The sequence below is a fragment of the Phyllostomus discolor genome, chromosome 14, assembly GCF_004126475.2.
Source record: "Phyllostomus discolor isolate MPI-MPIP mPhyDis1 chromosome 14, mPhyDis1.pri.v3, whole genome shotgun sequence".
Classification (NCBI taxonomy): domain Eukaryota; kingdom Metazoa; phylum Chordata; class Mammalia; order Chiroptera; family Phyllostomidae; genus Phyllostomus; species Phyllostomus discolor.
In genome coordinates this window covers 4,590,607-4,604,787 of record NC_040916.2, presented here as the reverse complement: position 1 = coordinate 4,604,787, position 14,181 = coordinate 4,590,607, and the positions used below count along the sequence as shown (strand labels likewise).

At 40.8% G+C, this 14,181-nt stretch overlaps 1 protein-coding gene and 1 pseudogene across 3 annotated transcripts in view; one reads left to right on the top strand and one right to left on the bottom strand.

Annotated features, from left to right (window-relative positions):
* Positions 1–14,181, top strand: part of RBBP5 (RB binding protein 5, histone lysine methyltransferase complex subunit) — a 46,957-nt gene that overhangs the window by 21,906 nt on the left and 10,870 nt on the right. For all 3 annotated transcript variants that reach the window (XR_004900704.1, XM_028530681.2, XM_028530682.2), the window contains exons 4-7: positions 10,686–10,826; positions 11,611–11,773; positions 12,913–13,022; positions 14,037–14,156. Coding sequence is in view for 2 of the 3 variants with exons in the window: in XM_028530681.2 (XP_028386482.1) it covers positions 10,686–10,826; positions 11,611–11,773; positions 12,913–13,022; positions 14,037–14,156 (534 nt within the window). In the remaining variant the exon portion in view is untranslated. The remainder of the gene's footprint in view (positions 1–10,685; positions 10,827–11,610; positions 11,774–12,912; positions 13,023–14,036; positions 14,157–14,181) is intronic.
* Positions 459–1,659, bottom strand: LOC114512067 (annotated as a pseudogene).

The window sequence follows — 14,181 nt, the reverse complement described above, 5'->3', positions numbered from 1 at the left end:
GTCCCTATTCCGGGCACCAGATGTAGGGGGAGCCCCCTGCATGTTGATATATAGATAAGTTTTCAAGGTATAGTATAAAAGATAGCCTGAATAGTTAAAAGCAGTTGAATTGTCAACTTATCCTGCTACTCAGAAGGCTGCCATTTAGGACATTCCTACCCCATCAACAAAATCCTGTGCAGGGAGCATATCGGTGTGTATGTATTAAAATAAAAATGAAGCCCTGCCTCCCCACCAACCCATGTGCAAAACAGCTCGCCGGTTACCACCAAGAATATCTTTAATGAAAAAAATATTAATTACAGAATCAGAGGCATGAAAGCCAGAGGAACACAAGAATGTACCAACCACCCTGCCTAGTTGAATAGATATTTGGAATGACAGCAACTATTGGGTGGGGACCTCAGGGTATGTGCTGCTGAGGTACTGGAATGCTAATAGGAACTAGGCCCACGGGTCCCAAGCCCTCAGGGCTGTGTGTGCTCCTTCACTTCTCTGCATCCTGGTACCAAAACCTTAACAAAAACAAACACAAAAGACAGTTCTTAAGCAGGTGATGATTGTAACTGCCAAACTACTTTTTTGTGTGCTTATTATTTATGTCATAACTCTGGCAATTGTCAGAAGTGTACAAAGATTACCTGCCTAATGTTTAAAGACATAAAGATTTTCTTCTTGCGTGGTGGCAGGAGTCCATGCGAGATTTGTAAGTAGCAATACAGAATATTGTAAACATAACTTAGCAGAGCTTGTATAAACAGAAGTAGTGAGTCCAAATTTACAAGTGGGTAAAAACAAAACAAAACAGAGGGCAGCTTCATACAAAGTTCTCCCTCCTGCACCAAGTGGTTTGGCTACAAATATAATTCTGAGCTGAAAAACTGGGATTTGGGGGAGAGCCATCTTCGTGTACAAAATATCCAAAGGATGCTTACTTTTTTACTTTTCTCTAGTGATACTCAGCTACCAGAGACAGTTCTGACTCTGTGACTTTGGAGACATTTAGAGTTTAGTGTGGCGCCCTGGCCTGGGGCCTGTTGCAGTGCTGGCCATGGGCAGCCGATGCCACAGCGTCCTCTGTCTCCTCCAGTTCATCCTGGAGCTCCTGGCTGGCCCTGGACTGCAGGGCTGCAAGAGCACGTCATTCCTTCGGGAGGCAACTCTGTAGAAAGGGGATACAGGAGCTGAAGTAGGCACATTGATTGATCCAGTGAGGAACCTCTTTCCCACAAAGAATCTTTGCTAAAGCTGAAGAAAAGTGATTGCAGTTTCTGTGCCCTAAATGATAGGCATTGCCTTTGTATTCTTTTCCCAGTTCTTCTACAGTTTTTTCTATATCATCTTCTAGGAAGTCAATGCTCCCTAAAACAACAGCTGCTTCAAATTTAAATGTTTCTCCTAGTTCAGAAGCATTTCCTGGGGAAATTTCAGATATTGCAGAAAAGGGGTGAGAATGTGTACCATAAGCAAATTCTCTGCCATATACTTCAGTTCCTAACTGCAAAACTCCAGTTCCAAAGGATGAGGTGTACTTTTTCATCCAGTACATGTTGTACACATTGAGCACCACTATCTGGTTAGCAGCTCCATCCTTCTACCCCACCCTTCCCCTCCTGCTGCCACCGCCTCATCCTGGGGCCAGGCTGCTCTCGTCTCCATTGATGCAAACCTATCATTTACAATGGAAGGGGAAATAATGCTTGGGCGTAAAGTGCACAGCCGGACCCAAGCAGCCTGGACAGGACCAACGGGAGGCTGTGTGGCTCTGGGGTACTGCCAGCAGGAACCTCTGTGCCATCAGAGCTTATGCATGACGGGCCTGCTTGGGCTCAGGCACTGCCCCTCACTGTTTTTTTGTTTTTAACTATACACTACTGTAGACTTAATATTTTTTCAACTTGAAATATCCTAAGCCCTGGCTGGCATAGCTCAGTGGATTGAGCGTGGGCTGTGAACCCAAGTGTCACAGGTTCAATTCCTAGTCAGGGCACATGCCTGGGTTGCAGGCCATGGCCCCCAGCAACTGCACATTGATGTTTCTCTCTCTCTTTCTCCCTCCCTTCTCTCTCTAAAAATAAATAAATAAAATCTTAAAAAAAAAAGAAATATCTTGATTTTTTTCTTTTTTAAGTATAGTTTATTGATTTTACTATTACAGTTGTTCTAGTTTTTACCCTTTTGCCCCATTCTACCTGTTATCCCCTTTCCCTCCTGTAATCCCACCCTTAGTTCATGTCTGTGGGTTGTTTGTGTAAGTTCTTTGGCTTTTCCATTTCCTATGCTATTCTTAACCTCTCCCTGTCTATTTTGTTCTTGCCAATTATGCTTCTTAATCCCTGTACCTTTTCCCCCATTTTTTCCCCTTCCCCCTCCCAGGTGATAACCCTCTAAATGATCTCCATGTCTATGATTCTGTTCCTGTGCTGCTTGTTTGCCTAGTTTGTATGTTTGTTTAGATTTAGTTGATGATAGTTGTGAATTTGTTGCCATTTTAGTGTTCATGGTTTTGACCTTATTTTTCTTAAATAAATTCCTTTAACATTTCATATAATAAGGACTTGGTGATAATGAACTCCTTTAACTTGACCTTATCTGAGAAGCACTTTATCTGCCCTTCCATTCTAAATGAAAGCTTTGCTGGATAGAGCAATCTGGGATGTAGGTCCTTGCCTTTCCTGACTTGGAATACTTCTTTCCAGCCCCTTCCTGCCTGTAAGGTCTCTTTTGAGAAATCAGCTGACAGTCTGATGGGAACTCCTTTGTAGGTTACTGTCTCCTTATCTCTTGCTGCTTCTAGGATTCTCTCCTTCATTTTTACCTTGGCTAATGTAATTATGATGTGCCTTGGTGTGTTCCTCCTTGGGTCCAACTTCTTTGGGACTCTCTGAGCTTCCTGGACTTCCTGGAAATCTATTTCCTTTGCCAGATTGGGGAAGTTCTCCTTTATTATTTGTTCAAATAAGTTTTCAATTTCTGACTCTTCCTCTTCTCCTTCTGGCACCCCTATAATTCAGATGTTGGAACGTTTAAAGATGTCCTGGAGGTTCCTAAGCTTCTCATTTTGTTTGAATTCTCATTTCTCCAATCTTTTCCTGTTTGGTTGTTTCTTTCTTCCTTCTGGTCCACTCTATTATAGTTTTGAGTCCCAGTTTCCTTCCCATCACTATTGGTTCCCTCTGCATTTTCTTTCATTTCTCTTATTGTATCCTGCATTTGTTCATCTAATTTGCGTCCAGAATCAACCAATTCTGTGAGCATCCTGATCACCAGTGCTTTGAACTGTGCATCTAATAGGTTGGCTATCTCTCGGTCGCTCAAAAGGATGAGTTCTGGGGCTTTGATTTGTTCTTTCATTTGAGCCATCTCTCTTTCTCTCTCTCTTTTTTTTTTTGGTTTGGTCATACCTGTTACAGTAAGGGGCGGAGCCTTAGGTGTTCACCAGGGCTGGGCACCCCAGTCGCTAGGTTGTGACGTATGTGGGGGCGGGGTCAAGAAGGAACAATGGCGGTTGCTCAGTTCTCCGTGAGAGCAACAGTCCCCTCTGCTGCTTCCCCCAAGCAAACTGGGTCCCTCGTGCCAATTCCTGTGTGGATGGGCTTGTGTACACCGTGGGACCCTCCAAGAACCTCCCCTGTGAGGCTGGGTGTCTCTCTGCACCTCAACTCCCACAGGTTTCCTCAATCAGTGTCTTGGGGCTCTATTTCCCAGTGCTGTGATCCTGGGTTGCGTGCACTGCCTTCCTTTACAATTGCTGCCTCACTGGGTCTGCCGGTTGCCGGTTGCCACCCCTGGGCTGGGGTCTGCCAGCTGCCGCCTGCACACTCAGGGTCCACCTGCTGCGGTCTTGCATGCCCTGGATGCCTTACGCGCCTCATCCCACCGCTCTCTGCTCTCCGTGCCGTGACCCGCGCCTGGCTGCTCCTCTCCGGCCCTCCTACCGGTCTGGATGCACGGGTCTAATTCAACTTCTTGGTTGTCCAACTTCCATTCAGATCAATTTTCTGTCATTTCTGGATGTTATTCTGTTCCTAAGTTGTTCTTGTCCCTATCTTGGTTGTGCATGAAGGTACGGTGCGTCCACCTATGCCTCCATCTTGGCTGGAAGTCACCTGGATGATTCTGTATTTCAGTCAATTAGTGTAACCTTCATTTTTTACTTTTTTTTTTTTTTTTTTTTTTGCCACATTCAAGGAGTTCTCAGCATCCTGATGACCAGTATTTTGAACTCTGCATCTGATAGGTTGGCTATCTTCGTTTCACTTATTTCTTTTTCTGGGGTTTTGTTATCTTCTTTCATCTGGACCACCAGATGCACACCGTGGGACCCTCCAAGAACTTCCCCTGTGAGGCTGGGTGTCTCTCTGCACCTCAACTCCCACAGGTTTCCTCAATCAGTGTCTTAAAGAAATGTGTCTTTCACATTTCTTTTTCTTTTTTTTAAGATTTTATTTATTTATTTTTAGAGAGGGAAGGGAGGGAGACAGAGAGAGAGAGAGAAACATCAATGTGCGGTTGCTGGGGGTCATGGCCTGCAACCCAGGCATGTACCCTGACTGGGAATCGAACCTGCGACACTTTGGTTCACAGCCTGTGCTCAATCCACTGAGCTACGCCAGACAGGGCTGGGCCATAATTCTTTGTCTACTCAATTTGGCAGCCTCCCTGTGTTTGTTTCTGTGTATTAGGTAGAGCTGCTTTTACTCCCTGTCTTGGTAGCATGGCCTATGTAGAAGAGGCACCTGTAAATTGTGTGGGGCAGAGCCTTAGGTAATTGCCAGAGATGGGAAACCTGCTTCACTACTTTGTGGCTGTGTGGAGAGGGCTCAGAGGAGGGACAGTGCCACTGCCTGGCTTCTGGTGGTTTGCCTAGTGTTCACCCCATTTCTAGTCACTTTACCCCCTTCCCGTATGTGACTGGTGCCTTTCCAGCTACTGTCCCATTAGAGAATCCCAGGGTGGGTGGGTTTGCATATGTTCTAAGACCATGCTGGCCCTTTCAGTGGCGAAATCCGGCAGTTTCTTCCACCACTCCAACTCCCACTGATTTTGTAGCTGGAGGTAACGAGTTTATCTTCTTGCTGCTGTAACCTGGGCTGTGCAGACTGGCCTGGGGCTGGGGTTGCTGGTTCCCAGGGTATCCCATCTGTTCCACCACCACTGCCACCGCCTTTCTGTGCCATACTGCCTCTCCACCCATCTGTGCAACTCTACCCCTCCTACCTGTCTGGATGAATGTATCTTCTTTAAATCCTTGGTTTAAAGGATTTAAAGGTAGGACTTCCATGTAGCTCGATTTTCTGATGGTTCTGGGTGTGACTAGTTTTGTGACCTGGTTGTAATTCTTTCTATGGGTGCGTCAGGAGACAAAGCGTGTCTACCTAGGTCTCCACCTTGACCGGAAGTCCTCTGTATTCTATTTTATATGACTTTTTTCCCATCCTACCCCTGTCCAGGCATTTTCCTGCTTGCATCGCCTTTAAAAAAATGTTCATGGCTATATAGTGGTGGGCAGAAGTAGGTTTACAGTTGTTTGTATGGAAAATAATACAATAATTATTATAAGAATAAACTTTTGTGTACTCACAGGTGTAAACCTACTTTTGCCCACCCCTGTATATCTTCTGAAAGATAAACCATAATTTACTTAACCTTTTTGTTTATTTCTTTGTTTCGTAACATTTAGTTGATGTCTTCATGCATAAAGTTTTTTTCTCGTACATTCAATCAGCAGACATTGAATATGCATTATGTCCCAAGTACTGGAGGCATTGGGCACACAAAACAAGTAAGGAGAACAAGATTGGGGGAGGGGTGCATGTGCATACAGGTACATTACTAAAGTCTTACAGGCCCTGTACAAGAACTGCATTTGGGATTTAGTGACTGTGTAGAGCATGGTATATATGCACTATAATTATTTAACTGTTCCCTAATTTAGGTATAAGTTTTAAAGACCATCTACTTATTACATATCATTGGTAGTTATATGCATTTTGTATTTTTCTTTGATCAGCCTTATTTAGAATATAACTTCATGTATTATTTAATTTGTGGCATAATGTTTGAACATATTAAAGACTAAGAAAATTTCCTAAGAGAAGTTTTGGGTAGGCATGATGGCTGTCTTCAGCGATGAAAAAGTTGACGTGTGTAGGACAGGAAAATTGGCCCAAGGGGTAGAAGCAGGACTAGTTATCTAACACACAGAAGTTACAGGGAAACAAATGTTAACTCAAGAGTAAAGAAGAGCTCCCAAGCAGAGGTGTCTGTGGGTGGTATGGATTGCACAGGAAGTAGTTTATCAGTGGGACTATCCCTGCTTGGGCTTGGTGCCCCCTTCTTGGGCATGCTACATAACGAATTCAACACTGGAGGGGGCTGTGGGGAGAGTTGAATGATCTTTAAGGCTAAGACATTAGACTTAGCAGAGACTCATATGTCTTTTGGAAAGAAATTTGGAATTGAAGAATTATTAATGGGAGAACCCCTCTTAGTTTTTACCTTTGTTTATAATTGAATTTTTAAAATTAGATTTCTTCTATTATAACAGAAATACAATCTTGCTGTAAAAGCAAAAGTTTGTTTTTTTGTTTTTTTTTCTTTAAATGGAGACACACGCACTTCTTTTCTTTTTCTTTTCTTTTTATTTTTTTTTAAAGATTTTATTTATTTTTAGAGAGGGAAGGGAGGGAGAGAGAGAAACATCAATGTGCAGTTGCTGGGGATTATGGCCTGCAACCAAGGCATGTACCCTGGCTGGGAATCGAACCTGGGACACTTTGGTTCCCAGCCCGCACTCAATCCACTGAGCTATGCCAGCCAGGGCTAAAGCAAAAGTTTGCAAATGCGTTTAAATAAAAAAATGAAATCATAGGTAACATTCTGTTCTGTAGTAAAATCCTGCTGAGAGGCTTACAAGAACAGCAGCAGTAGCTGTCCCCTGTTTCTACCCGCTCCTCATGTTGTTTCCTTCCTAATGGACTTCCAATTTTTTGCCTGTTTCTTCTGGTATTTTCATATTTCTAAATAACATACATATGTCACTTTTCTTGGTTTATTTCAGAATTACCCATAGAGTTCCTGTTATAGTGTGAGTTTTAGCTCATCCTCTTCCCCTCCCATCATCTCCTGATATTGGGTGGCATGCTGGCTTTTTTAGTTGTGAACCCACAAATTACAGCATCTGTAGGCCTCTTCAAAGTTTTTTAAGTTTACATGCTCTAGGAGGAGTCTCTGATTGCCTTTCTCAGGGGTAAACCTGACTGCATATGTTCTAGAGCTGCTCTGGAGCTGGTGGGAGAGAGGCACCAGAGTCCTTTTGTAATTAGACTTGAACTTAATCCCTCCATATTAACCTCCTCATTTTACCCCTGCCTTCCTCTCTCCCTCATGTCCTAAGTCTGGGAGTACATTTATCTTGTCTTTGATACAAATAATTGCTAATGTTTTTTGAACACTCATTGTCAAGCATTGGGCGAAGTTTTATGTGTATTAATTTTAATTCTCTCAACAGTCTTCTGTGGGTAGTGACTATTATTGTTCTCATGTAATAGATGAGGAAATTGAAGTTTAGAAAGGTCATGTAACTTGCCAAAGATTAAACAGCATAGAAGGTGGTATTGTCTAGGCATAAGTCTGATTCTTGAGTCTGTGTTCTTAACAGTGGAGCTATATTGCCTGCTAAGTCCTTAATAGTAACTTCTCTTTGTTGCAAAATTTGGGTAAATACTGGTTTGGAGTTTCTTTTTTTGTTTGTTTCTTTTGTTTTTCACTTTTTTTCTTGCCTTCCTATGGGTTTCTTGGACATTTTTTAGAATGCCATTTTGATTTATCAGTAGTATTTTTAAGGGTATTTCCTTAGCTTTTTAGCAGTTACTAGTTATTATATATACACAACTTATCACTATCTGCTGGTGTTGACATTTTACCAGTCCAAGTGAAGTATAAAGAAACCTTACCTCCATTTATTCTCCTTTGTTTATACTATAATTGTCTTAAGTATTTCCTCCATATACGTTGAGACCCAAATAAGACAGTATTGTAATTTTGCTTCATGTCAAAATTCAAGAAGATAAAAAGTCTCTATTTGCTGATATTTTTATCTTTTCATTGTTCTTTCTTCCAGATGTTCTAAAATTTCTTCTTTTATTATTTCCTTTCCATTTAGAGAACTTTTTAAAAAAGATTTTATTTATTTATTTTTAGAGAGAGGGAAAAGGAAGAAGAAAGAGGGGGAGAAACATCAATGTGTGGTTGCCTCTCATGCGCCCCCACTGGGGACCTGGCCCACAACCCAGGCATGTGCCCTTACTGGGAATCCAACAGGCGACCCTTTGGTTTGCAGGATCGCACTCAATCTACTGAGCTTTCTTGAGCTGTTCTTTTAGGGTAAATCTGCTGGTGATAAATGTCTTGATTTACCTCTTTGTACCTGAAAGATATTTTCACTGGATATAGAATTTGGGTTGACAGTTCTTTTCTTTCAGCACTTGAAAAATGTGTCACTTCCTTCTGACCTTCGTGGTTTCTGATGAGAAATCTGTCGTGTGAATCGTTCCCCATAGGTAGCGTCATTTCTCTCTGAATGCTTTCAAGATTTTTTACTTTGTCTTCAGTTTTCAGAAGTTTGTCTCTGTGTTTTGGAGTGGATTTCGTTGAACTCATCCTGTTCGATGTTCATTCAGCTTCTTGAATCAGTAGGTTTTAAATCTCTTGCCAAGTTTGGGAAATTTTCAGCCATTGTGTCTTCAAACACTTTGAAGCCCCCATCTATTTCAGTACTTCTAGGACTCTGATGATTGGGCTTTCGGTCTTTTGTTCTGTCTCACAGGCCTGTGAGGCTCTTCTTTTTCTTTTTCGTCTGTTTTTTCTCTATTGTTCAGATTGGAAATTTTTTATTTTATTTACTGATTCTTTCTTCTTCCTTCATTGGCTGCTGAATTAATCTCTGAGTTTTTTATTTTAGTTATTTTAATTTTTAGTTCTCAAGGTCCCATTTCAGTTCTTCTTTCTCCGTGTCTTCTATTTCTTTGCTGAAACTTTGTTTTTTTTGTTTATTTGTTTCAAGTATGTTTGCAATTGCTTATTAAAGCATTTTTATGATGGCTGCATTTAAATCTTTGTCAGATAATTCTAACATCTATGTCATCTCTGTGTTAATATTCATTGATTGTCTTTTCTCATTCAAGTTCAAATTTTTTTTTTATTCTTGGATTGATAGTGATTTTCAGTTGAAACTTGGGCCTTTTGGGTGTTGTGAGACTTGAGAGCTTATTTATTATTTAAATTGTGTGCCTTAGCAGGCCTCCTCTGATACTGTACCAGAGGGAAGAGAGGGCATCATCTTGTTATTGCCAGATGGGTTAGAAGTCCAAGTTTCTCATTTGGCTGCATTAGGTTGGGTAAGTTTGGAAGTTCAGGCTCTCCACCTGGCCTCCTAGGCTGGTAGTGTCTTGGCTGGGAAGGATAGAACTGCCTTGTTCCTGTTCCCCACCTGGTCTCCACAACACTGCAGTGGGGGTCCTCATTACCACCTGGTGGGTATGAAAGCCTGGCTCTTGGCTGAGTTTTCTCTGACCCCAGTTAGGAGGGAAGGGGGCTTTGCAGTAACTGGGCCGTAGTGGAAGTCTAGAATCTGTATTTAGACCTTGTTGACTGAGGTTGCAGTTTTTTCTGTGGTGGTTGCTGGAGTAAAGTGATTATTGTCTAAACGTTTTCTGTGTCTCTGGTTTGTCTTTTCCTGGTCCTTTGGTTAGAGAAAGCAGGCTCTTCTTGAGCCCTTTTAAGTGTGTACCCATTGGTATTACTGTGTTGTTGGCTTCTCCATCACCTGGTCCAGGACATCCGGGTCATAGGAGGCAGAAAGAACATCCAAGAAACTATCATGTCATTTTTTTTTTTTACCCTGCAGTCACTAACCAGTTGTTGTCTCTCTGCTTTTCAGAGTCTTTTTCTGTTTGTTTATGTATAATGGCCAGGGTGCTTAGATGTAGTTAGCAACAGGAATTCATTCTTTTCTTAATGATTTTAAATAACAGATACTTACCTTTATTATTTTATGTTCTGAGGGACAATCTCAGAAAGCCCAGATATTCCCTCCCCATCTCCAAGAAAAAACCTGTTTTTTTGTTATATAAGTACTTACGGGCTTACTGACTATAGTCTAAAATGTTTGAATATGTTTTTTCACAGAGCCATTTACAGTTATCTTGAACTATTAAGAGCTTCTTTTACTAGATATGAAAGTATCACGAAAACATTTGTATTTATTGCTTAGTTGGGAAAGCATGTTGTGGATTTGAGCATATGTTTTTGTTTTTGTTTTTGTTTTTTTTCATTTTGTTTTTAAATATTTATTTATGTTTAGAGAGAGGCAAAGGGAGGGAGAAAGAGGGGGAGAGAAACATCAGTATGTGATTGCCTCTCACACACACACCACCGGGGACCTGGCCTGCAACCCAGGCATGTGCCCTGACTGGGAATCAAACTGGCAACCCTTCGGTTCACAGGCCCGTGCTCAATCCACTGAGCCACACCATCCAGCGCTGAGTATATGTTTTAAAAAAGAAATATTGGCCCATGTAATTAGGGCAATATGTGTGATTTTTGCATTTTTGTCTGTAGGAGTGGTACGGTATACTTTGCTTTAGAATACGTACTAAGTTACCCATTTTTTTTCTTCTCAGCTGGAGTCGAGATGGTCATAAGCTCGTGAGTGCTTCCACGGATAACATAGTGTCACAATGGGATGTTCTTTCAGGCGACTGCGACCAGAGGTTTCGATTCCCTTCACCCATCTTAAAAGTCCAGTATCATCCACGAGATCAGTATGTTTAATCTGACCTATTCTTTCCTGGGGTGGGTCTAACTCTATATGCATTAGCTCCAGGCTCATACAATTTCAGTTTAAGGTTTCAGGAGGCAAATACACACATCTCTTTAAACCTTCAACATACAAAGGCTTTCTGTCTAGTTGGCTCTACTGAATAGATTTTATGGAGAATGTTACTTAATTAAAAGCTGCCCAAAATTGGGACTTTGGAAATGGGCAAAGGTAGGAGTAAGTATAATAACTAGTTCTTGACCTGTCCGTTCCCCCATTGTTTGAATTTTTTGGTAGGGGAATCGTTCAGTATTAAAACTACATTTAAGAGTTATCCATCATTCCTTTGCCCAGGCATAATTGTCTGCATTTCTGTGGGTTCTCTTTTAGTCAAGTACTCTTTACATACAAAGGTTGTTACATGGTGCTTTATAGTTCACAGAGCATGGATATGAATGTTAATGCACATAAATATGTATTTTTTATATGGATTTAATTAGTATTTTGCTTTTTTTCCACTTCATTTCATACGTATTTTACTAGTCTACTACATTTCCATTTTTAGTGATTACATTATATTTTGTCAAGGTACAGTAGGATTCAATAACTTTACTCAGTCATTTCCCTATTATTAGACATTTAGATTTTAGGGGTTTTCCCCCCTATATTCATTTGCTTGGGCTGGAAGAGTTGGTGAGGGTAGTGGATAGGGATTAGGGAGAATGGCAAGGGAATCTGTCTACTGATGCCAAAGCAATAGCCAATGTACTGTTCGTATTTTTAAACAGGAACAAGGTTCTCGTGTGTCCCATGAAATCTGCTCCTGTCATGTTGACCCTTTCAGATTCCAAACATGTTGTTCTGCCGGTAGATGATGACTCCGACTTGAACGTGGTTGCCTCTTTTGATAGGCGAGGGGAATATATCTATACAGGAAATGCAAAAGGCAAGGTAAGCCTAGAAGCCAGTGAAATATGCCTTAGTCATCCTGTGCTTTGGTTTATTTTATGTGTACTTTGCTACTTCCTTTGAAATTTCTTTTATCCCCGCAGTAAGCATGCCTCCTGCCTGTGGCAGATGTAACCTATTTTTCTCTCATGCTTAATAATTTCTGACCTTTGGACTTAGAGTGGGCAGAGATCGTGTGGCCTAGGAAACGATGGAAGGGCCTTCACTGGATGCTACTAGTGGAGAGCCGTTACTGATTTATAAAATTGAAAAGTCATTATGAAATGGAATACTGCTGATGAATGTACATAGTTCTGTAAATGTTGTATAATTGAGGCCAGTTTAACCTGTAGTTTTGCAGAGTAAGAAGTCAGGTTAGGTGAGCATTAAGATCTCTTTTAAACTTAGAGTTTATAGTTTCAATAAGTACCTTTTTTAAAATTTTTTGACTAGGGCACATAGGCTAGTATAATTTTATGGCTACCTTAGAAAGTGACAGTTTTAAAAATTCATAGTGAAAACATATGAAGTACATATAACATTTACCACTGTAACTATTAAGTGTATATAGTTCATTGGTATTAAGCACATTCACATTGTTATGCAGCCATCAATCACCACTGTCCATCTCTAAAACTCTTTACATCCTGCAAAACATTAAACAATAACTCCTTGTTCCCTGCTCTCCCTGGCCCCCGCCCCAGGCAGCTATTGTTCTGCTGTCTGTCTCTGTGAATTTGGCTACTCTAGGTGCTTTATATAAGTAGATTCATACAGTATTTGTCTTTTTGGCTTATTTCATTTAGCATAATATCCTTAAGATTCATCCATGCTCAGCACATGCCAGAATTTACCTTCTTTTCAAGGCTGAATAATATTCCATTGTATGTGTGTACTACGTCTTGTTTACTCATGTATCTGTTTTGATTGTGAGTAACACTAAACATATGTTAAGAATAGAGGGAGACACTATCCTTTATTCGAGAGGTAAAAGACAACATCAGTTAATCAGGTTGAATACATGGGAATAAAATGTTTATATTTTCCCAGTCTCTGTCTAGTTTTAGAAACAGAAGCCAAATCTAATTATTGTACGTTACCAAAATACTTACTTTTTACTTTTTCTCTTTTTTTAACTGTAGATTTTGGTCCTAAAAACAGATTCTCAGGATCTTGTTGCTTCCTTCAGAGTAACAACTGGAACAAGCAATACCACAGCCATTAAGTCCATAGAGTTTGCCCGGAAGGGGAGGTGAGACCTTGTCTTTTTAGGGGCAGTTTTAAAATTGAGTGGGATACAGAATACCATTAAGGTTCACAGTTTTTGTGTATATTATACTTCAAAGGTTTTAAAAGTTTACTTAAAAAATAGTTATTAGAAACTGTCACTATCTGGTTCTTAAGTTCACAAAATTCGCTGCATTGAACCAGCATCCCCACCTTCTGTGACTGGAGGTGACCGGGCCGCCCCTTTACAGAAAAGAGCGACGCGCACTGACCACCAAGTGCCTGGCACACAGTCAGCCTGCATAAAGATTAGCTGTTATGATCAGACTGATGTCACAGAGTTCACGTGGTAACTGAACATATACTTTGCTCACATAAAACCTGTTTATCCCTTTAATTACAGGAGTTTTTCTGGTAAGTTTGGTTACCCAACTAGAAGTAGATATATCAACAGAAACAGGAAGAAATAGGTTATCAGTAGAAGAGGTAACAGTCACCCTGTTTCCTGTAGGAGCACCCGTACGTGTTTCGGGGACATTCATGTTCACAGTTCTCTTAAGAAAAGGTTAGTTAGTAAAGTCTGGGAGAAGGCATGAAATAGCATATTTTAACAGATTTCTAGTGTCATTATTTTATTTTTTAAATTAAAATAGTTTATGGATTCATTTAAAAGACTATTATATATAAAACAGGCCAGAGAAATGAAGTATTTATGTACATTTAACTGTGTCCTTGTGAGTTCAGCAAGCTGGTTTCAATGTACAGGCCTCGGGTCTCAGGCGAAGACTGATGATCAGTTGGTTAGTTTGCGCACACAAGATTCAAGGGCAACAGGGAGTGCGTAACACGCTTCCACTTTAAAGGAAATTTTGGTGTGGGAGGTGACAAGTACTCAAGTACATCACTTAGATCTTTCCTCAGTCTCTCCCCAATTTATTAGTTGTTTTATGGTATTGTGCTAAGCAACAGCTTATAATAGAAGATGTTAATGGAAACAAATTCCTGAACTCTGGTGTTGACATTTTTCTCCTTTCTGTAGTTGCTTTTTAATTAACACGGCAGATCGAATAATCAGAGTTTATGATGGCAGAGAAATCTTAACCTGTGGAAGAGATGGAGAGCCGGAACCTATGCAGAAATTGCAGGACTTGGTAAACAGGTATGTATCGCAGCCTAGAAGTGTG